This window comes from Seriola aureovittata, chromosome 8 (assembly GCF_021018895.1).
Source record: "Seriola aureovittata isolate HTS-2021-v1 ecotype China chromosome 8, ASM2101889v1, whole genome shotgun sequence".
Lineage (NCBI taxonomy): Eukaryota > Metazoa > Chordata > Actinopteri > Carangiformes > Carangidae > Seriola > Seriola aureovittata.
In genome coordinates this window covers 12,746,867-12,771,319 of record NC_079371.1, presented here as the reverse complement: position 1 = coordinate 12,771,319, position 24,453 = coordinate 12,746,867, and the positions used below count along the sequence as shown (strand labels likewise).

Below are 24,453 nucleotides of genomic sequence, written 5' to 3'. Positions count from 1 at the left end.
ACATTTGAAAAACATTATCTTCTCAATTTGGAGTATAATGCATGGATGTATTATAAGACACATACATCCATGGTAAAATGTGATTATTATACTTATTGACCTTACCAAGATGGAGCCTGGAGCGAATCATATCTCTTTTCCGGGTCTTGTCTTTCGTCACGGCTACGCATGACGCACGTACGTCCACCATACCATCAGTTGGCGTATGATAACAATAAACAACCCTGAAACAGGAGATACGCACCAACAGGACCTGTCGCTCCGCTTCGACTGAAACGTATAGAAAATATGAGCCGAGACAGCTACAGACATTTGGAGTAACTTCTCGTCAAGAAGCGTGGGAGCCTCGTCGGTCCTGACACAAAGGATTTTCTAGTTTTTGTGTCAAGCCTAGGGGGGAACTAGAGTTACGGTTTACCCCTTCCTTAGCCCCTTGTAGCTAGCTGTGGCTCATTCCTTGTTTTTGCACACTTTGTGTTAGTCTGTTATGCAGTTGCCAGTGGACTGTAGTCGCACTCGTTCTCCTCCGCCACCTCTTCGCTCCCTCTCCCCGCTTTCTCTGGCCCTATGTCTCGCTGGCTTTTCCCCTGGTCGGGCTCAATCAAGAAGCGGGCCTGTCGATACCTCTTGCAGCACTACCTCGGTCACTTTTTGCAGGAACGACTGAGCCTGGACCAGCTGGGGTTGGACCTGTACAACGGCAGCGGTGTCATCAAGGAAATCAACCTCGATGTCTGGGTGAGTTTTGATCAAGAGAGGACAGAGTGGTTGTCAACTTTCCAACCACCACAGCAGCAGTCATCGTGTGTTTTTGTCCGACTCGTGCACCCTTGACTGTTTCGCAACTGCACTCGAGTTCAACAACAATCTCCAACGTCATGCTCATAGCCTAGCTCGCATTTCTTCGAGGAAACACACTCCTGGGAAACGTATCACCAGCCCACCAGATTAGCTGTATCTCTCATTAGTGTCCAAACACTCTGAACAGATATATTTCCCTCTGTTATGCTAACTATGCACTTCTTTGCTTTATAAGGCTACGTCCAGAGTGATAGGATGGATATGAAACAGTTATTCTCATTTCTTTCACTTTGCATTTCTTCCCTCTCTCCTGATTCACTGCTTCCTCTTTACTCCAGGCGGTCAATGAGCTTTTGGAGTCTCTGGGAGCTCCTCTGGAGATAGTGGATGGCTTCGTGAGCAGCATAGCAGTGACCATCCCCTGGCAAGCTCTCCTGACTGATCACTGCACCTTAGAAGTTTCTGGTCTTCAGATAACATGTCGACCCAAGTACCGGACCAGTAAGTTCACTGATAAACAACTTCTTGAATCAACCCTTGGGATTTCCCCCTATTCCCTTCTACCAAACACATCAGTCAGCCACAGGTTGAGTGAGGGAGGATCTTCTTGGGTTTATTAGACTCATGCTGTCCAAATTTGACGAGTGCAGGGTTAATGTTAGGACTATGTTGTCCCTGTTTTCATTACTGTTTTACCACAATTATTCCTGCAGTAAATCTCTTGTTTTGTCTCTTGGTTCTTGAGATAAGTGTCCATTTGGTAAGATTTAATACTGAAGTGCATATAGAAATATTGAATACATAGAATATAGAAAGAATATAGAAAAAGATGCACACATCAAGATGTGAATGAGGGTGGAGGGCTCCACACATTCAGGCAGATTCATTTCACCACAAGTCCACTTGTCATTTGCAAAGACCTTTGTGTGCTTTTAATCCAACCACTTCTCTAAAGCTGCAATTTCTTAACTCTTCTCAGTTACTCAAAGCCTATTATGTTTTTCTGCAGCCGAAACTGACATAGTCAGAGTGTTTTGTCAGAGCAAAACCCCAAAAGTAATCAGTTAATTGTCACATGAGGAAGAGCTATGGAAAATAATTACATTTGAGTAAGTGGCACCAGATAATGTTTTGCATTTTTAGTTAAAAACGACTGAAATGATTGTCAACAAGCTAATTAGTTTGCTGACTTAATTAATCCTCTCAGCTCTGCACTGGTCTCCAGAGAACTCAGGAGATCCAACACAATCTCCATGTGTAAATTGTTAACTTTATGTCACAATATTGCATTGGGTGTATTAAGTGTCCCAGTCACAAAGGCAGTGTGCACATGTCACTTGCACTACATCTTTGTCAAACCACATAGAGAATATAGGTTAAAGAGCTTAAATGGCCAATTCAAGGCTGATTGTGAATCAGCATTTACACAGCAACCCTGAAGTACAGAAATCACTGAATCCCATGTGGTTTTGTTTGCACTCAGGTGGGGGTTGGGACTCCCAGGGTTGGTCATCCAGCATGACCTCCAGCATGCAGCTGGCTCAGGAGTGCCTGAAGGACCCCCCGGAGGCGTCCGAGGAGCCACCTGCCCCGCTGGAGGGGCTTGAGATGTTTGCACAAACCATTGAGACGGGTGAGTGAAGACTGTGTGTGTCAATGTGTAGACATCAAAATTCTCCCACAGTAATAATGAACACCCGTATGACAATTATTAGTGGGAATATTTCTCCAGTGAAAATCCAGTCTGAACACACACTCATAACTAAGAAGAGAGGATTTGAAAGATAAGCACTAATGTAACTTTGCATGTTTGTCATCTCATCTGTGTTTGCAGTCCTTCGTCGTATTAAAGTCACCTTTCTAGACACTATTGTCCGCATCGAGCACCAGCCCCTGGACCTGGATACAGGCGTTGCCTTAGAGGTGCACATCAAACGGTAGGTTGGAGTTAACATTTCAAGATTCACTTAAAGTAAATAAAGAAAAACTGGACTGTTATGTCCACTCAAAGTCCTTTTGGTTCTTACTCCACCTTCATGTTTTTGTGCCCATTATTTCGTATTTTTAAAATTCTATGTATTCTCTTTGTTAATACTACAAAAAGTGTATGATTTATATGTACTGTAGTTAATTCATTTTCATCTACTACTACTACTGGTGCTACTATTGTTACTGAAACATGGTGACAGAAAGCAGCTCATGGGGCTTTTAGAAATGCAACTTCAAAGGTCACTTTTATGGTTCATTTGGAAATAATATATTTATAGAAAATCCTACCTGAGTTGCCTTTTTAAATAATTACACTGCCCTAGAAATATGAAGAGGATCAGCTCAAATGAGTCGGGATGATTTCTTCTACAAAAGAACATAGTCCATGCAAAGCCACTAAACATGTAATTTTCACTCTCATTTTAACACCAGCTATAGCTTTAACGGGATGGGCTTCCTGGTATAGTTTTTAGTTTTCTTTAATTATGGCGTATTCATCAAGTGAACAGTTTATTTATTTAGTCTTTTTGGGCCTGATCAAAACAAAAACATATAAGTTGTAGTTGTGGTTTCAACTCAAAATTATCCAACATCTTGTCTACTGTATTGAAATCAGTGCATCATTATTGTCAAAGTACACGTGTGAACAGGTGTGCTTATAAATTGGCCATGGTTATAAGGACATAAAAATGCTCTGTAGCCCTTGTTGGTGGAGATACAAACTGAAACACAACGGGGAACTGAAGCACTTCAGGCAACAAAAGCAAAGAACAAACTACACAGAATGACCTGACACATAGTGGTTAGCATTTTCTACATCTCCTCAAATATATTAATACACTTATCCAGTTTTATTCCCACAGCTTCTTATTTGCCATATGTCACAGTTTATCACACAGTTGATAACAGACAAATTAAATGTATGTCTGTGATCAGTAATGTTGTAACTCAACAACATCAGCACTTATATTACTGTTAGGGGAGAGGGAAAGCCAGATGGAAGCCAATAATTAGTTTTCATCTTCTCTCTGCTCATCAGCAGATAAGAGCAGAGGCCCGTGCTCCATTATGAACTTGCACTACTTGGACTTGTGTTGTCAGACAGCCTCAGTGTGAAGCTTTACACAGGGTCAATATTGACAAAGTCATTCACCTGAACAGGGTTTTTAAATAACTGCAGGCTGCAATTAAGGTGACATCCATGTGGGATGTCAGGGAGTCTTCGAGCATGATCTTGATGGATAAGTGTAATGTTGACACAGTCGCTGTTGCTGTGGTCAGCTAGGGAGTACACTGGTTGCATGACTATAGATAAAATAATAATCATGAATTGTGCAACCATAATTTATTGAAAGCGATTATGATTTTTAATGGTTGATTTTGCTTTTACTGCATTGTTGACATAATATCTTCACTATTTTGAAAATGCAGTGCTCAATCCTAATCAAATGACATATTATTATTGCTCACGTGAGAATATTATTAGTACTACATTTGCATACTTGGCAACACTCCTGTTTCTCCCGATAGTCCCTTGTAATTCAAAGTACTTTCCTGGTGCCCTCCCGTTTTCTTGTTTCTCCTGGGAAACTCGTAACTTGCATGGCCCACAATCTTTATTATGAATAATCGTCATACACAGATCCATTTGTTTTGCATGTTTGTCTGACGTTGTCCAAGTTGCCAGATTGCATATGAAACACAAGCAGGACACACAATCCACACACATACATACAATTTCATACCATCTGTTGCCACAACAGGGCAACCCACAAGCTGAAGTGGTGTATGCAGCTGCTGTCTGCACAGGCATGCAGGACATTTGACTTTGGAATTCATTCATTGTTGTTAAATTTACGCATCAAGCAAAACATGTAAATTTTATGTCGATGTAATGTTTATCTAACGGTAAATGTTAATATCAATTGTTTTGTGATGGAATTTAAATTTTAAATGAATGTTGTTATTTGTTTATTATGTATATGTGTTATGCATTTAATGTATTTAGTTTATACCCCGAGCCTGAAAAAATTTTTAAAAATTGCTGCACTCTCCCATTGACTTTTCATACTTTTTGCCCTGTGTTTAATCTCTCATGCTACATCCAGGCTGCTTCACCTTATTGTTGGGTTGTTGGGAGTTTATGTTGCCTGAAAGGAAAAGCTGTCGACAACACTCAGGGTTTTTTTTTCAGATTTAATAAATTATAGAATCCTTTTTTTTTATTTACAGTTTATTTTGTCCTAAAAATACATAGAATTTAGCATCATAGAAAAAGACAGTAAAGCACAGGACTCTTTGTAGTAAAGGAAGTTAAAATCATCTTAGGAAGGATTAGAATACAATGCCCCCACGTCTGAAACCAAATCAATGTCCTTGTATGTCCCACATGTTCCATGACTCTGTTGGCATTTTACTGTGACTCTGTTGAACCCTTTTTGTTTTCCTGGCTCATTGACAAAGCTTCTCAGGATGGCTGTCCTGATCTGGGGTCAGTAACCAGAAGGCCCTGGCGTCTCAACAAATCTCCTGATTTTTAACAGAACGACTGATCTGAGTCCCATGAGGCATGTTAGAGTGGTAGTGTTTATTAAACGGGAAGCTTCGGCTCCTGTTGTCTCTCTGAGATCATGGCACGTGCAGTATACTGTAATTGTACTTCAGTGAAACGGACCTTGAGTCAGTAAACAGAGACAAAATAATAAGTACTGCTTGTACTGATCAGTACGTCATTGTAAGGTATATTGATTTTAAAACTGTAGCATCATTTCCATGAACAATTCTATGTTGTGTGTCAGAGTAACTATGAACCTTTTCTCCGAATGGAAATTACATTACCATAAACAAATTTTCTTGCTGTCACAATGTAGATTTGGCTACTTCATATGCACCAGAAGAACAGCAGCCCTTTTCTTTTCAGTTCTTAATATTTACACTTTCTCCCACATGTTCTGAATTTTTTTGTCACAGCGCTAAGTAATGTGTGTGTTTGTTTGCACGTGTCGCTCCAGGCTGGAGTACTTTGATGAGGCGGTGCGAGATCCAGCTAGCCAGACTGCCGTGCCTGTCGACATCCACCAGCCGCCTGCCTTCCTGCACAAGATCCTCCAGCTGAGCGCTGTTCAGCTGTTTTATGACAGCACTGGCACAGTACAGGTGACGGACACCATAGTGACTTACTAAGGACTCTTTATGACTAATCTTTATGTCTGATTTAGTTTATTTTTTTTACCTTTTTCCATCACACTTATCTCACATGAATAATAATTTGACATTCTGTATCATTTATTCAGTTTACTCACTCACCCAATAACTAATGATGTTATGAATGATTGTAAAGGAACCACAAAAAATACATTTAAAAAGTCAAGATGAAAATGAAGAAGAGGGTAAAAACTCCAAAGGCTTCAACAATATTCTGCGCCACAGCCAAACAGAAATAAACAGAAATAACAAGTTTATTGGTTGTCAGTGGCAACATAAAAATACATGCTTGAGTTAATTTGTCAACATAGTGGAACATACTGGTGTGGTCCTTCTTTGTCTTCAAAACTGACTTTCATTTCGTACATGAATAAATGGGCAGCAAATAAGTGAAGGAGGAGGAAATGTTCCACAGTAACAATCCTGACAAAAACCCCAGTGTGGTCTCTTAGGTAACGTAGCTCTATAACCAAAAATGCTCAAAGATTTGACTTCATTTCTCAGAGTCCTCCTGAGGAGGAACACCAAGATTCAGCAGCAGCAAGTGAAGGAGAGGAGGAGCAGGAGGAGGAGGGGGAAGATGAAGATGAGGAGGAAGAGGAAGAGGCAAAGCCCCTGGCAGCCCCTCACTGTCCTCCATCTCAGCCACTGCTCATAGGAAGCTGCTCCGGTTTCATTGAGACCATAGTCAAGATCAAACAGAACGACATGCTACCTGGACCAAAGGTGTGTGTGTGTGTGTGTGTGTGTGTGTGTGTGTGTGTGTGTGTTTGTGTGTGTGTGTGTGTGTGTGTGTGCGCGTGTGCGTGTGCGTGCGTATTGTAACACACTGAAGGTTTAGACAATGCAACTGTTCTCTCGTATTGACATGTGTTTCCTGTCTCTTTCTCTCTGTTCATCAGTTGGAGTTGGATGGGAAGGTAGGCTGTGTCCACATGCTGCTGTCTCCAGATCAAATAACCCATCTGACAGACCTGCTGGCAGCCCTCTGCATAGACACTGGTACAATAAAACATTGATAAACTGTACATGAAACAATGCAAAGGCAGGGTTACTGCTTTTTCAATTTAACGCATATGACTGAACGCTCAAGATCCAAACACGGATCAAAAACCCAACGTTTAATGACATTTTCATGAAAATTTTAAGTCTGAAACTGAACCTCTGATCCTTGTTATCAGCATGTGTTTAATATATCACAGTGATTATGTCATGTGCCTCTGTAATTTTAAAAGATGGTGATTCGGTCAGCTGAAAGCAAAAACCGGTCAAGGTATAGTCAGGTCATAGTGAGGCCCGTTATGATAACATTATAAATAATCAGATGGGCATTAGACTTCATAGTGATTTTCTGTCCACAAATAAAATTGCTTTTAAATGAGAGAGGAAGGACAAATACTAATGAGTAAAATGTACTAATACTTACATTCATGCATGCACTAAAGTCAGACCACAAATTCACTGGTTATTCATTACTTCCTATGTGTCAAGGAACCACAAGGTGATTGTGTGTCCACAAGCTTTAGATACACAGACACAGATACATTGAAATGCAGACTAATAGTAAGCCTGAAGAAGTCTGTGCTGTTTTCTCTGTAGTTCACAGCCAGACAATAAGGTCACAGACATCTATAAATGCCTCATAAACATGACGTCACACAATTTGGTTTCTGTCTGGTTCTCTTTTGTGCATGTATGAATCCATTTCTCTGTCCTCTCTCCCCCAGAGCTAGAGACCAAGTGTGGTGGAATACACAGCCGCCCGTTAGACTCAGACGACCTGCGTATGATTGAGGAGGACCTCAGTAAGCAGCTGGGCTCCAGTCCCAGAGACAGGGAGTGGGATATGGAGGCTGACCTGGAACCCTATGTCACCGGTTTGGAGAATGGAGGTATACAGAGCTGCAAAGGTTCACTTATAACATATCTGTCTGAGATACCCGGCCTGCTCCTGAAGGTGTAGTGTAGTTTTTAATCATGTCAGACACTGACTTTTTTCTGTGTAATATACATATGAAGAGTTTCCTTCCAAAGTGAGACTTTAATAAGTCAAAGACACTGTTGAAAACAGCAAAAATAACATTCATTAATTGAACAAATGGGGTTTCTTTTGGATGGTGGAAAATGTTGCTCTAATTGTAAAACAAAATCTTCAGATAATAAATCAAGCAATTAATTGTCAATCAGCATTAACATATGCTTATAATACAGTGCTAATTAATAATCCTGCCACAAAGTGTTTGTGTACATTGTAGTAAATAACGTGTGTGTGTGTGTGTGTGTGTGTGTGTGTGTGTGTGTGTGTGTGTGTGTGTGTGTGTGTGTGTGTGTGTGTGTGTGTGTGTGTGTGTGTAGAAATGTTTTACTCTATGGGTCCTGGTGGGATGAGCAGTAGTGTGACGTCTGTGCGCTCCGGCAGCGAGATGTCAGACAGTGATATGGAGTCCTCTACACACAGTGTAGCCAGCTTCACGCAGCCTGCAGCACTGACTGCACAGGTACAGCCTGTGTGTGTTTGTTGGCAGATGTCTGGTACAGCATGCACAATAAGCTTATTGCCCTTGAGAGTCAATATTAGTATTGGTATCTAGTACTAGTTTTGCCAAGAATAATATTAGTATTTTTAATTAATTAATTAATTGATTAATTAATGTTATGTTAATTTGTCGTCTTTCTTCACTTACTTACAGAGAACAACAACAAACGCAGAACCGGAGCCTGTAAATGTACTTATCAATCTGATTTCCGCTTTACCTTCCCCTGTCAGGGCATGGTGAACTGTTCCAGGCGATATCCTGTAGCGGGCTGCCTGTCAAGTCTACCGCAGGCCAGCAGCCGGACCAGAGGTAAAATGAGCTATCAGCAGTGCAGAGTACTGAACTATTCTCAGATCTCTCTGAACTCTCACCCTCTTCCCTGCAGGACGCTCACACAGCGGCCAGGCAGAGCAGCTGAAGCCTGATGCTTTGTTGCGCGTGACGCTTGGCGGGCTCACACTAACCCTGCTGCAGGAGGACCTGCCCTCTACCCTCGATGGAGCCTCGTCATTGGCTCAGGTGTCTCAGGTGTTCTTCCGGGAGTTGGCCTTCTTCAAAGACAGCATGTTCAGCGAGAGAGACTTCCACCATCTGAGAGGTGGCTTTGCCAAGGCCTGCCCACACTCTCATCTCAGGTAGAAAAACACACGTATATTTTGTCCTTGCTGAATTATAATTCATGTGGACTTTTTGCAGAACAGTTGCAGGTTTGAAGGTACTTATTTATGGCCTGCAGAAGATATAGAAGAAATATATAAAGGAGCTCGTGGAAACAAACTTGTAGAAGTACTATAAACCTTGGTGAAGTTAAATAGCCTGTATGTATTGAGGAATGTGGTACATTTCTGAAAAGTTAAAAACACTTTACATTATGTAATTTGCCAAACACTGTTGTTTTGGCTTTGTACAGTCTACTCTTAGAGAGTGAGAGTGACTAATTTGTGTCCAATTCTCTCTGTTGTCTTCTCTTCCAGACTGACAGGAGCAGCAGTGCAGGTTGCTTTTGAGATGAAGAGCGGGAGACGCCACAGTCGAGCTGTGACCTCTGACCTCTCCTTCAGCAGAATGGAGCTGTTAGAGTGCCTCTGGGAGGACGGAAAGCCTCAGTACAGCGAGGTAGAAAATTTCTGTCTGTGTAGCTTTTGAACTGACTGGCTGTTCACATAAGGTCATTATATTTTCAGTGGGGCCAATGGTGATTGCATTAGCAGCGATAAGCGATCACATAAGGTCTAAGGTGTCTAAATACTGTTGTCACAGCTGAAAGTAGTTTATGTTTGTTGTTCTCTTACCAAGCTGAAAAGGAAGACTTGATAGTACAACATGTTTCCCTCTGTCTCTTTCCAGTTGCTTCAGTTCCAGAAATCTGGTTTGTTCACAATTGGAGCAGCAGCCAGACCATGTGCCCAACTACACTACAGCCTCAGTGAAAAACACCTGCGTAAGGTACACATTTATACACACACACACACACACACACACACTCTGGTAGCAGTAAAACTGAACATTGAAAATCTGGATTGTGACAATGCTAAAACTCATAAGCATATTCATGCCAACTTGAATCTCTTATATCTAATAAAATGTATTACAAAGATTTATCAGTGAAATGTTTCCTTTAGTGTAATATTGATTAGTTCTACAAAAAAATCTGTAATTTAACAAACTGTATCATAGTAGAGTCTGAACAGTAAGCAACTGGATGACGACGTGATAAAAATAATTTATCAGAAAATGGATACATTAGTCTTTGAGACATGTCGTGTGTGCATGTTTGTGTGTTGCCAGGGTAAACAGCGGGTGGTGCGGCGGGACAGTGTGGTGCGAGTGGAGCTGGCAGAGCTGAGTGCAGAGCTGGACCTCGACATCCTCAGTCGCCTGGGGAGCCTGAGCAAAGCCTTCAGCCACTGCCCCACACAGACTGCTGGACCTGGACTCACACAGGTGCAGCCCCACAGACACTCATCCCATCATCAAGGAAAAATATACAAAGAGCCCTAAAAATGTAAACCACAATTCACCTGAAACCATGATTAGTAACCAAGGTAACAGTCATGTCACGAAACATGGCGCACAGAGGAAATCAGCTGACATGTTATTACACCTGCTTTGTCATGGATGGTAAAGGTGGAAATACATGTGCCCGATACAAACAGAATTATTATCTTAATTTGGGGTAGATGCTGTTCACTGATGGTACTTAATTATGGTTTTGAGCTTTTCTCCTGTACAGCAGCCCATCTGTAAATAACCCAGACTGCTCATAGCTTAGCAGTAAAACGTTGGAGTAATCCTGTTTGTTATGCAGAGTCATGGATTTTTACATCAGCATGACAATAGGACACCAAACATAGACAAAGCTTTTTGGAAAAAGCTTGAGAAGGTAATCCCGTCATGTCTGACTGATCATATTTGTGCTGACGCAACCATGAAGAAAACTGCCAGGCATAAGGGTAAATAAGCACTTTCTCAGTAGTCTTCAAATTGGCCTTAAGCTCTTAGTCAAGCTACTCACTGGTCAACACTAATTACAGGTGTGACTGTCTGTAACTCCTCAAATCCATGTTCAGCTAACTTTCTGTTGATAAATAAATACTAAGAGATTTCTCACTGTCTTTCCTCTCAGACCCAGAGCAGTGAGCTGTGGTCCTCCTTCACCCTCCTCTCCCCACACGCCATCCTCAAGCTTCGCTTCCCCATACCCGACCTGCGGCCCCTCCCTAAGCGCCGGCCTCCAACTCAGAGGGCGGTGCGGCAGGAGACCTTGGTGCTGGAGTTGATGGAGCTGGAACTGAAGCACCAGGAGGCCCCAGACCTCCAGGGCGGCCAGACCGCCCCAGGACAGCCATGGGCTCCCTGCCTCACCCAGCTGCTGGAGGCCTCCTTCAGCGACCTGCATGGTGGGAACACACTCTTATATACATTACTGTTGTTTTTACTAACAGACACACAGTATACCGACCAATGCCAACGGCTCAACGTAGATAATCTAGAGTGTTTATCTGTCTTTATTTAAACAAGAAGTCAATCAAAAACAGTCAATAAAAAAATAAGACAATTAAAACATATCAGTTAACTGTAATTATTTCAGCTGATGACAACAAAACCCTTGTTTTTGTTAATGTGTTGCCATTAGTATTTAGTTTTATTATGAGCTGCTCATAGAAGTGGTGGAAGATGTATCTAAAGGGCTTGATATGTAAGACTGACTGTAGCTCTGTTATGCTTTGCTGTTGCATGTAGTCCTGCCCTGTGGAAATTTAGATCGCAATTCAGTAACACATTACTTTATTTCCCCTTAATAATGTAAGAACTGATTAAAAAATGATGCATCAGGGACCTAATTTGAAATGTGGAGTAGAGAACTGAGGTGTTGTTTATCACCAGGGTCGTATGAGGGCTGGGAGGGCGGCTCTTTCCCCTGTATCAGAGTGAAGAAGAACTGTGACTCTCTGCCCAGGTCAGTAGTGGTGATCATGAGAATAATTAGATACATGTTTCATGAAAACATTTTTAGCTGTTGAGCTACATGCTATAATCTGATGCTCCCCAAGATAAAGTTGGAGTTTCTGCTTGTAAATTGAATAATTCTTGCTCATGAAATCAGACGGATAATATTGTTATAATATAATCTACTACAAACCAGTATCACCTTTCACAATCAATCTGTCCTCATGTTTCTGTGAACAGGATATCAGTGCATGTGCGTGGAGGTGAGGCTCAGGGCCCAGCAGCAGGTCTGAGTGGGATGAACCTGGGCCTCATCGGCGACCTGGGATCCGCCTTCTTTGAAAGTCACTGTGAACTCAACAACAAAACCAGCTCGCCGTTCTCCTCCAACCGCACCATGTTTGAGACTGAGGAGGCGTGTTGACACACTGAAAAAAAATGGCACATCGCATTCATCACCTGTCTTATCGACCTTCCCGACCTAACTCATTCCTCCTCCCTTTTCCTCCTTTATTGTGTTAGATGGTGATACCAGCCGACCCGGAGGAGATGCGTCAGTTTCAGGCGCAGTGCGTCGCTCAGTGTCAGTGTGCTGTGGACATCAGCCTGCCACTGGCCTACATCCTCCTGCCCAGCAAACAGGCCTTCCAGAGCGTCTACAACAGGTATGTCAAGAGTAGAGTAAATGTGAGTGCTGTCCTCACAGTATCCAGGAATCCCCCCACAAGTTAAATTATCTTCAGTAGAATTACTTAAATTTAAAAAAAATAAATTTAGATCTTTTTCACTATTCAAGATTGTATTGTTCTCTAAGTTCACTCGGGGTCGAGTTACAAAATGCATTTTATCTGCCTTTAAACATATAGATTTTCTTGACTTGACTTTTTTATAGTAGTGGTGTCCTGGTTAATATTGGTCTTAAATACTGCATCAGAAGTAATGTTTAATTTTCTTCACCCACCTCTTTCTCCAAAAGGATCAACAATGATCTGTTGATGTGGGAGCCGCCTCCCCCTCCTCCCCCCTCGGCCCACAGCCCCGATCATGGCCGCCATCGTCACGATGAGTTCCAGCTCTGCAAGTCAGCCTTTAGACTGGGTGAGTTTGACATGTAGATCTATTACACATAATTCTAACATTACATACACAAGTTTGATATTTTATTTGTATGTGGACGAGGTTTATCCCTCCAGATAAACAGATAAAGTATTTTTTTCCTCTGTTTTCTTGCAATCTGTGCCATAGACTCTGATTCAGAAGAGGACGATCCTCAGTTCTTTTTGGCCAGCGAATCATCTGGAAGGACACAACAGTCAGCTCTTCGCCCAAACCACAACCTCAGCCTCCTCTCCCTCACTGTGATTATTGGCAAAGGACGCCTTCAAGCCAGAACAGACAAGAAGGTGTGCCAGGTGGTTGCTAACCATAATATTAGGAGGACACAGAATTTAAAGAGGGCTCTGATGAGTTTAACTGCATCGGCTCTTGAGCATGTTGTTTGTTTTGTCAGGTTGCTTAGTCAAATCTAAAATTTTTGTTCCTGTGTCCGTTGTTATCAAATCATTTCTGTGTTTCTTAACCATTTTCACTGCATTTCATTGATTCAGGAGGACGAGAGTCATGGGGAGATTGTGCTCGACTTGGAAGGAGGGAAGATATTCAGCGTGGCGCAGCACCAGAACGACCCTAATCTCAATTTTTTGTGTCTGGAGAGCAGACGAGTGGAGCTCTACCACCGAGGTTCACATTGTCTTGTTGTTTGCAACATTTAATTGCAACATAATTCATATTCTCCTCTTCAAATTATGTTGAAGTAGATCTAATGCCAAGTAGAAAATGTTAATGTATCTTTCTGGTCATCTTCACACCACTGCAGCGGTGGTGAAAGACACCCCCATCCCACAACGGTTGGAGATGCCCAGCTTCACTCCACCAAAACATTTGGACCCCACCATCTACCCCACAGAGGTGGGTGTGAGCAGCGTGAGCGGCAGGGAGGGGGAGCTACAGATGTTATCTACAGCCATCAAAATCACACTGGACCTCCAGAGGAATGTCAAGGTACGTCCTCCTCGTGCATCCGGTTCTGGTGTTGGTGCAAGTTTGAAATGAATTAATATTTGTTTCTGCGCCTCCTCGCAGGAGTTCCTAGTCGCCCTTCGACTTCAAGGTGCTACAATGCGACATTACATGACGCAGACCAATCAGAGCTGGCACGAGCAGGTGAGAAGCAGCACAAAAAAGCTAAAAACAAGTCGTGTTACAGATCATAGAGTCTTCTTGCTATTTTCTTGTCTTGCAATGTTCTTTTTACATCAGTTTCATTCTACTTGCACTTTACTGTCTTTGTACACTGAATCACTTAAGGAACGCAGTTTTGTTCCCATGTATACTGAGTATTTTATATTCACAGAATGACAATAGAATTCTACCTTGACCTTGAAAGCACCTAATAACAGTTGTAAAAACAGTTGTATTTTTATCATTTAATTTCTTGGCATTTTGAGTTGTTTTTGCTTACTGCACACTTTACTTGCCTAATGTGAAAGTATGATAATGCATCGAATGTCTGGAGAACAACTACAGTGCAGGGGAACGGCTGAGCCATTTAAGGATCTAGTGTTAAGAGTTAGAAAATGGCTTTTTCTGTCTCTAGACAAACATTTCTGACATTCCACATTCATACAGAAATAGACATTTGGAAAATGTGAAAAGATGTGGAGTGCAGAAAGAGGGAGATGGAGATACCGATTTCTCGAAAACTAGAAAATCTTCATTGTGCTATTGCTTACAATATTCCAACATTTTTTCCAACTACATAAACTGTCATTCAAGCGCTTGCTTTAGGGGAGTTGAAGGTGATTTCAGAGGAGTTGTAAATCACTCATGTAGATGTAGCAGCTTTAGAGAAAGTGGGGACACAAAAAAGGGTAAATTACAGTTAATGACAGAATAACTCAGAGGTCAATCAGATATCACAGACTGATTATACAGAGCAGAATAATGTCTGCAGATCTTTCCATCCAGACAATAAAAAAACATTAAAGAAAAATCCTAGGACATAGATGACTTGGCCAGGAACATCATCCTGTCCGTGCTGGTAGCTCTTTCCTCACAGGACCCACCGGTATTAAATCACCAGCCCAACAACTCAACTTTTCTTGCTCCCAAAGATAATAAGTATAAACTATTACATTTTAGTAAAGTATGATTTTATATGAGTAATTGCAAAATCAAATAGACCTGCAGACCTATGCTCTCATTACATCAAATGCAATTTGGCTTGTTTTATTTTCCAGTTATACCAATTGGGTTATGCCGACAAATGTGACCCTCTCTCGTTGTTGAAATCAAATTAGGTGGATGAATTGAAAATGTTTGACTTTCTGTATCTCCTGCCAAGTGAGTCTGTCTGTGTCATTTTGTTGCAGCTGGTTGACTTCCTGGATGTTATTGATGATCCCATTCTGGGCTACACAGCACCTGCCGTCATCACTGTCCTCCACACACACCTCGTTACCTGTGCCGTCGACTACAGGTATGCACCTGAGAAAGTGATTTAAATTTAAAATGCAAGTGTAAATGATGCCGTTCTCTTCTATTTTTTTCACCTTCATCTTCTGCTATTCTGTTTGCCAGACCTCTGTATCTGCCACTGCGAGTGTTGTTCACAGCGGAGTCCTTCTCTCTGTCCAGTAATATCATCGTAGACACTGCCACCTTCCACCTTAGGTACAGTTCACCACCAGCTGTCCGTGTGAATAAAACACTTACTGAAAATATTTTTGGAATGATAATCAGCACAGTAAATAAAATGATGTCTGAAATGTTGTCAGATTATATCACATTAAATGAACTGATGACTCGCAGTGTGAGAACCTTGTGTAAGTTGTGTTTTTGTTACGCTGTGGTCAGATTCATCCTGGATGACTCTGCTCTCTACCTCTCTGACAAATGTGAGACTGACATCGTTGACTTGAGGAGAGGTAAGACACGTGATACATGTGTGTGTGTGCTGCCGAATTGTACAATTGTACAATAGTAACAACAATATTTGTTACAATGTTCCAAGCCTGAATTATTGATTGATTACTGATTAGTGACACTGATTAGTCTAATGAAAACCATCATCTGTCTCTGTCTCACATAGATTATGTGTGTATTCTGGACATCGACCTGCTGGAACTCGCCATCACCACATGGAAAGGCAATGATTCAGGCAAACTTGTGAGTGCTCGCAATCTGTTTACTATTTCACTCTAATTTGTTTGTGTAAAAATTACCTTTCAAGAATCTTTGATTTACACAGACTTGATCAGCATTTGATATATTGCATGGTAAAAGAGGAAAACAAATGAGCAAGTACAAATGCATAAAAAGAATCCTGCAGTAGCTGCATTGATTCGATCAGTTTATATTTTTTTGTTTTATATTTTTTTCTCCCTCCTCTTATTCCCTCACTCTCTGTCACCACCTTTCCTCTTTCCTGTGTCTGCCTATAAATCTTTTCTGACTCCAGTCCCAGCCTCTCTTTGAGCTCCGTTGCTCCAACAATGTGGTCCACCTCCACACCTGTGCTGATTCCTGCGCTGCCCTTGTCAATCTGCTGCAGTACCTGGTCTCCCAGGGTGACCTACACCCCCCGCCGCGACACGCCTCACCCACTGAAATCGCTGGTCAGAAATTACCAGTAAGGGCCGTGTATTCACTAGAGAATAAAGATAATGGATGGATAAGAATATAATAATTGTTTTGTGTTAAGTGAGTGCAACTCCATTAACTCATATACATATAAAGTACAACTTAAATGTTATGCATTAAGTGGATTCTCTTACTCAATGTGACTTAAATGAACTTCATTTATTAGATGAGTCAGCCTGAAGAGTATAAAGACTCCTGCAAATAATTTCCTAGATAAGTAAAAGTGAATGGATGATCAATTTCAGATGAAACGTCGATAATATATGAACATATTTGGTATAAACATACCATAAAATTGTCTTGCCTTGTCTTGTTAGTTGTCAGAAAGTCCTGCCTCTCTGCTGCCCTGCCCTCCAGCTGAAACCGCTGAGATCAACCAGTACGATCTGGCTGATGCCTTAATTGACACAGAGAAGAGCCATCGAGAAGAAAGTTTAGACCCAGGTAGGGCAGAGTTTGTCTCATGAGAACAGAACACGGTTCAATCCTGTGATGACGACAAGTGTCCTTGTGTATAGGAAGAGGACTGTGGGCTGGTTGATTTGAATTGATTTCCATACATGATATGAAGCTTGACAGATAGAGGAATATATTGTCATACATTGAACTGAATTCAGGAAAAAAAACATGAAGCTCAGCCCCTGGTTTGCCAGATTTCACTAACACAACGAAATTGGTCGCAATTTCACCAGCCAAAGAATCCTGTGCACTGTTCATCAGTTGAACTCACTTCATTAACACAATGTCTCAGTCCTCAGACTTTCATCAGGCAAAAATTCATAAAGCCAAACAGTACGATGTATGTTAAAGGCTGCAGGCTTTCACCTTCCCACCAGAGGACACCGGCAGCACCTCCCACCATGCATTCAAATTAAGGAAAACATGACACTGAGATCATACAATGGTAAACGCATAACTGCCAGTAAAGCCCTCTAGAGACATTAAATAAAAGAACACTTTTTTACAAATCAATCCCATGTTACACTATGTATTCTCTTGTCTTTAGGAGATTGCCTTCAGAGCCCTTTTACCCTTTAAATGTATGTTGAGACGTGTGGATTTTGCCTGGTGAAGGTCTTAGGAACAAATTGTTGTATTAATAAAGTGAGTTAAAGTGATAGACAGTGCGTACGATTCTTTAGTTTTCTTTTCCAACTAACACAATAAGTTCTGACGTAAGACAAGAAGTGTAATTTACAACTGTATGCATACACCTGCTCAGGAGGCTTTTAGTCACTGCAGAAAAGGGTGGAGGGTTTTTACAGTACCAGCGTGGTTGGCCCACAGTTCTTTGCACAATGTTGGACTTTGTTGGATTCTCCAGGTTCACCCTCCATGGCAAGAGGCTCGCCTGTCTCCGTCTACCTGTTCCCTGGTGAAGCCCCGAAACGCAGCCCCTCCGTCTTGCAGGGGGAGGACTCTGAGCTTGATGGACTGGTTGCCACAGCAACAGAGGCTCAGGCAGATATGATGTCAGAGGAAGGCTCGGAGGGCTCCACCGACAACGATGACTTCTGCATCCTGGAGGCTCCTGGCATGGGCATTCCTGTGAGTCTCTCTACTTGATTTTATGGTCCTCTTTTGTCTGTCTTCTCTTCTTCCCCATTAGCTACATAGCAAGACTCCGTCTCAGATTTTTTACAAAATCTCCATATGTTGGTTTTGTTACAGCCCAGGGATGGGGAGCCTGTGGTGACGGTGTTGTCCCAGGGTCCCATCAAGGTGAAGGACAGTCACTTCTCGAGGCCTCGAGGCAGCTCAGACCTGCTCCGAGCCCCTAGCCGCTTCCCGGTGCCCCAGAGCAGGGTGGTGCTGCGGGAGATCTCTGTGGTCTGGCATCTGTACGGTGGCAAGGACTTTGGCGGCAAGCCAATGTCCATACATGCCCAGCAGACAAACAGGTAACACACACACAGGGCCACAAGTAGGTTTACGTTATTATATATTATTCATTATTTGTTCAGTCTTTTACAGCTCTCTTTTATTTTCTCTGTCCTCTTCTCCCTGCAGAGGCCGTTCAGTCCCCGCTGGTGTTCGTGGGTCCCCGTCTCGCTGCGTCGCTTCCTCTCGTCCTCAGAACTCCTGGCGGTGGGCAGGAGGCAGCGGGCGTCAGCACACACTGCTGATGGAAATCCAGCTCACTAAGGTACAGTGGTGGATGATAATAAGCAAACTTGGTCAAGTGCTGTTCTCATGAGGTACATGCCCTTTACTTAACTGTTACTTTATACTTGTACTCCACTACATATTTTTACTCTGCAGTATTGACATTGATTGAGACTGAAGAGTTAGTATGAGTTGGTTCACCTCAACATAAATTTGATTTTGCAGTATAGGAACGCATTCCCCAACACATTCCTTCTGTTACATCCTCCAGGTGTCCTTCCAGCATGAGTCCTATCCAGTGGTAGTAGCGGGGCAGGATGGGGAGGGGTCAATGGCAGCTGTGGTCGGAGTTGGTCCCAGTGGCGAGCAGCCCCTCTCCAGGCAGGTGTTCATCGTCCAGGAGTTGGAGGTTCGAGACCGACTGGCCTCCTCGCAAATCAACAAATTCCTCTACCTCTACACCAGCGAGAGCATGCCCCGCCGAGCCCACTCCAACATGGTGAGGCAGCACAGAGGCAGGGGATGGACAGACAGAGGGACTCTTTGATTTAGAAGCTACTGAAATGAAAGATGTGATGAGGGGTTTTCTGTGATTATGATTATGATTATGATTATGTGATTATGTATGACACTGACTGTGTGTTTTGTTTTTATAGCTGACAGTGAAGGCCCTGCAGGTGTGTCCGGAGTCTGGCCTGGGTGGTCCAGAGTGCTGTCTTCGTGTCAGCCTGCTGCCGTTACGCCTGAATATCGACCAGGTAACTCCAGCAGCAGAAACCGAACACTAACAGTAACTGTGTAATCGTGTGCATCCAGACTCAGTCCCAGTCTCAGAGTAGAGTCTTCAGATCTGCACTGTGTAGGAAATGAAGAAACTGACCCTGGTTCTCTGATGTGACTTTTATTCAAAGCTGTTGTGTGAATGCTTCAGCCCTAGGAGAAACAACAGCTATGTTTGCCAGCATTAGAGCTGAGATTAGAGAACTAGATTAGAGAAAACATGTAACTACTCCTGATAATTATTCTTGATTTTCATTTGCAATTGATTACAAATGAAAAACATTTTAACTTACAGCAGTTTGGCAATAGGCAACTCAAAGCCAAGAGTAATTTAACTTTGTCTTTGTGATCTGCCTAGAAAAGCTCTTTGACACGTCACAGAAATTTTTGTGGCTTATTGATCACTCTAACCAGCCTGTTTTTTCCACATCTCCTTTTCAGGATGCACTTTTCTTCCTGAAGGACTTCTTCAGTAATCTAGCTTCCTATGTTAACCCTTACCTGCCTGTGGACCCTGCAACTGAAGGTGAGCTACATATGTCTGGTGATGATTTTTTTGTTCTTTGCTGCATATTTCATCAGTTGTCTTTCATACTTAATGTGAAGGGGTTTGAAATAAATATTAAGATTTTATACAAGATCCATCACGTAGACTTCTCTCATTTGCTAAGCTACCTTTTGTGGAGTTGAGCTAATTTTGAGCATGTTTAACATTTCTTATATATTTATTTTTAGACACACAATGGTAAATATTTATTTTTCTATATCTGTCTCCATTTCATTATTTTCAGTGAAGGTAGACCCCTCCCAGAAGGTGTCTGAGGAGACGGAGGCAGCTGCTGGTCTGGGACCTGACCTCACAGCTTCTGTGGAAACTACCTACAGCGAGCAAAGCTCCTCCTCTGCCGGCTCCACCTCTTCCTCTGACCAGCCAATCTACTTCCGGTATGTTGACATGTTGACAGTAGTTCAACAGGAGGCATCGAGAGCGTTGCAATCAAAGGAGAAGGAGGTTTTTCTGTGTTGTGAAGACACTTGTGTTCAACAAGTTCAAATATGTGTAAACTGTAACCTACAAGGAAAACAGAACATTGCTAAAATAAGAGTGAGTGCACTTTGCCAGCTAGTCTCAGATGAATAAAGGTTTTGAGTTATTGATTGATAATTTCTCTATTCCGTCCCTCTGTCCTTTTCAGGGAGTTTCGTTTCACCTCTGAAGTGCCTATCTGGCTGGACTATCAAGGCAAACATGTCGTCATTGAACAGGTGAGACAGTTCATCTGTCACCTGGCCTGACCAAAAGCTTATCAAAAAGAAATCTGTAGTACTCATGTGTGTTGGATCAGGAAGTAATTGTCCAAGCTGACGGTACTTTCACACCTTCCCTCCATCCTGCTCTTTGTTTCACAGGGAACGTTTGCAGGGATTCTGATCGGCCTGGCCCAGTTAAACTGTTCTGAGCTGAAGCTAAAGAGGCTGTGCTGCAGACATGGGTAGAAAAACAAACATTACGTTACATTACAGTGGATACATTACTGTTATCTGAGAGACTATCCAATTTGCAACTACCCCACATCAGTATTCTGTAGTTTGTGACCTTTTGAGAGCAGATCTTTATGTTTGAAAAGTATACCAGTAGAGTCTTCAGTTGTTTGTCTCTCACTCTCTCTTCTGCAACACTTCCTAGTCTCCTCGGTGTAGACAAAGTGATCCAGTACGCTGTCACAGAGTGGCTGACCGACATCAGGAAGAATCAGCTGCCGGGCATTCTGGGAGGTGTTGGCCCCATGCACTCGGTTGTCCAGCTGTGTGAGTTGATACTGCTTGTGTCTGCTCCAAACACATACTGTCATCTTAACATGTACATGTTCTTTATTCTGTTTCACTCTCATTTATCCCCTCTTTCCCATCTCTGTGTTTCTCCAGTCCATGGAGTGAGGGATCTGTTCTGGTTGCCCATCGAGCAGTACAGGAAAGATGGACGCATTATTCGAGGTCTCCAGAGAGGGGCAGCATCCTTCGGCACTTCAACAGCTTCAGCTGCTCTGGAGCTCAGCAACAGGCTGGTGCAGGCCATACAGGTACTGAGTCTGGGAAGGTTTTTCACTGTAGTTTAAGACTGGTGACTGTGAATAAAAGATGTATTACATGGCTGTCATAAGGGCCATTTTGGGAATCAATTTTCTTCTGCAAAAGAGGAAAAATGCCTGTTACAAAGCAATTTAACTCAATGAAGATATGAGGTTGAGAAATCCTCGGGAAATTTTTTTTGTGTCCAACTGCATGGACACTTGTTGTTGAAGGATATCAGAATAAACATGGCCTCAGGTGTTTGTTAGGTCAGTTTTATTTATATAGCCCAAAATAACAAATTAGCCTCAAAGCTCTTTACAATCTACACAACATACTCTATCCTTAGACTCTTGATTCGAATAAGGAAAACTAACTTGTGGTTTCTTTCTGCTATTTTTACAGGCCACAGCAGAAACAGTGTATGACATCCTTTCTCCAACGCCTCCCCTGAATCGCTATGCCATCACTGAGGGCCGGGCCCCTTCCAGCCGGCCCCGCAGAGCCGCCCAGCCTGCAGACCTCCGAGAAGGTGTGGCCAAGGCCTACGACACTGTCAGAGAGGTGCGTGCCCAAACTTAACCAAAGCTGAGTCACTTTTTCACATTCTTGTAGTAACTGTGCTGTCGACTTCCTGCGGTAATCTCATATGTAAAACCCAGTTACATAATCAGGATGGGGAAATAGAGAAACCAGATTTCTGCAGCCAGATTTCTCTTGAAGAAAATCTCTCTGCCAGACATAACCAGGTTTCTAATCTGTGTGTGATGTTCATTCTGTCTGCTCCTCCAGGGAGTGATTGACACGGCTCAGACTCTGTGCGATGTAGCATCCCGCGGCCACGAACAGAAGGGTCTGCCTGGTGCTGTGGGCGGTGTCCTGCGGCAGATCCCACCCACCGTAGTTCGACCCTTGATAGTGGCCTCTGAAGCCACCTCCAATCTGCTTGGTGGTATGAGGAACCAGATCAAACCAGATGCCCGAAAGGAGGATTTCCTGAAGTGGCGCACGGAGGACGGCCAAGAATGATGACTGCTTTTTGTGTCTGTGTGAGAGAGAGAAAGAGAGAGAGAGAGAGTGTGTGTGTGTGTGTGTGTGTGTGTGTGTGTGTGTGTGTGTGTGTGTGTGTGTGTGTGTGTGTGTGTGTGTGTGGTGTGTGTGTGTGTGTGTGTGTGTGTGTGTGTGTGTGTGTGTGTGTGTGTGTGTGTGTGTGTGTGTGTGTGTGTGAAATTATGATTTGGGAAAGTCTCAGCTAGGGGAGCGAATCCGGGGTTTGAATGTGTATTTGCATGTGTGTATGGACTAATGTGTCAGCTTGCTCCAATGCAAAAACGAAGCAACAACTAACTACTACTACTGCAGTTACTGACATCCAGTGTTTTATGCGGCTCCATCATACATGGACATACTAGATTTAATTCTTCTGTCCTGCATTCAGCAGGAGCTCTCTTCATATTCCTCCTCTCAGTAATATGCTAGTCTGCAGATTTTCTGTGCTGTCTGTGCTAACATATCACCATCACTCTCAACCGGCTTCATTTTCTTTTCAAAGGAAGGATTATCACTCTCAAGGTTTTCATTGTTTGTAAGAAAGATGCAGATTGTGGGCATTTCATGTACTCTGAATTTTTCTGCTTTAACCTGTTTGTATTCTAATTTAAAGTAGGGATTTTGATGTAAGTTTACCTACTTCATGTGGAAGCAAAAAAGTCTTAGGGTATCACAACTCCAGCAGCACTTAGCAACAGTATAAAGAACAACTGTATTGTAAGACCATCATGTTTAATATCAGTTCACGTTTTTGGCTGCAGCATGTGATGAATCGACAAGTACTGTGACCTGAGCTTTGGTCTACTTGTTGTTCAGTGATGCTCATAGAGGAGACAACGAGGATATATCAATCAAGTGTCCTTTGCTAACACCCTCCAGATGTTGGCAAAGGGCTTTCACCCTGATTTCACAAAGCCACGTTGTGTGACTGGTTCAGGTTTAGCCCCACTACGCGCCCACTACTCTCAGTGCTGTTATTTGTGCCATAAACCTTGCAGAGTGCCCTTTTTGACTAGTGTGTTTGTTGCCTTCCTCAATCCTGTACCCTCTCTAATACAAATATAACACACCCTGGCTCATATTGATACTAACTGAATAAAACACCAGGTCACATGAAGTCTCTAAATTCTGTAGTACATTGGATTCTGTTAAAGCTTCACAAAGTCGAGTTGGATTTGAATTGTTAATTGTTTTACAAATTGATGACAGTCAATGGCTCTTTTACCTATATCACAGCTCTTTTGTGCTTCTGTTCCCATGAGGAGTTTAGGACCAGAGCCTGCGATCTGAATTAACCTACTATCTCCTCAGAATTGCTTTGCCCTTTTCTTTAGTAGCCCTTTTGCATTTTTTAAGTTTCTTTATTTGTTTTTTGTTTGTTTTTTTTATTTTGTTGAAACATTAATATTGTCTCATTTTCAAAACAAGAGTTGAGATGATGGAAATCTGGTGATAATGGAGGAAGAATAATTAGGGTTTTGTGATTTTAAAAAAGTTTTACATTTTTATCTTTTTTGTTTAATAAGCGTAAGGGATATGTGTCCCTCTGTGTTTGTATGTGTGTGTGTGTATGTGAGTGAGAGAGTGTGTGTTTGTGTGCGCGCATGATGCATGTCTGTGAGGTTGTCAGGCTGTTGCTTGTTACACCTCTTGTGTGTAATTACTATTTACTATATCATAAACTGTATGAATGACCTGTATATTACAAAGACAAGGAGTATACAAAATTAATACAAAAAATAAAAAATTTGGTATAAAAACTGAA

At 42.3% G+C, this 24,453-nt stretch overlaps 1 protein-coding gene across 1 annotated transcript; it reads left to right on the top strand.

The window, feature by feature from the left end:
• Positions 1 to 224: 224 nt before the first annotated feature.
• atg2a (autophagy related 2A) lies at positions 225 to 24,453 on the top strand. Its single transcript, XM_056382268.1, has 42 exons — positions 225 to 738; positions 1,140 to 1,302; positions 2,285 to 2,434; positions 2,636 to 2,738; positions 5,802 to 5,946; positions 6,499 to 6,720; positions 6,897 to 6,996; positions 7,722 to 7,886; positions 8,350 to 8,492; positions 8,762 to 8,840; positions 8,917 to 9,166; positions 9,506 to 9,647; positions 9,879 to 9,977; positions 10,320 to 10,475; positions 11,158 to 11,431; positions 11,919 to 11,991; positions 12,222 to 12,396; positions 12,504 to 12,646; positions 12,958 to 13,079; positions 13,227 to 13,384; positions 13,589 to 13,721; positions 13,858 to 14,042; positions 14,124 to 14,204; positions 15,413 to 15,519; positions 15,621 to 15,713; positions 15,897 to 15,967; positions 16,132 to 16,208; positions 16,501 to 16,671; positions 17,000 to 17,126; positions 18,007 to 18,230; positions 18,354 to 18,583; positions 18,693 to 18,828; positions 19,060 to 19,287; positions 19,445 to 19,546; positions 20,010 to 20,094; positions 20,360 to 20,513; positions 20,765 to 20,834; positions 20,979 to 21,061; positions 21,256 to 21,377; positions 21,495 to 21,649; positions 22,044 to 22,202; positions 22,431 to 24,453. Exons 1-42 carry the CDS (start codon positions 568 to 570, stop codon positions 22,665 to 22,667), a joined length of 6,063 nt encoding a protein of 2,020 aa, XP_056238243.1. The 5' UTR covers positions 225 to 567; the 3' UTR covers positions 22,668 to 24,453.

What these genes read in the sequence shown, in the direction of transcription:
- atg2a (XM_056382268.1), top strand. Translation starts at nt 568, where the DNA reads ATGTCTCGCTGGCTTTTCCCCTGGTCGGGCTCAATCAAGAAGCGGGCC. An exon ending in TTAGAGGTGCACATCAAACG is followed by an intron (nt 2,739 to 5,801) that starts GTAGGTTGGAGT and finishes GTGTCGCTCCAG; the next exon opens with GCTGGAGTACTTTGATGAGG. An exon ending in TACGCCTGAATATCGACCAG is followed by an intron (nt 19,547 to 20,009) that starts GTAACTCCAGCA and finishes TCTCCTTTTCAG; the next exon opens with GATGCACTTTTCTTCCTGAA.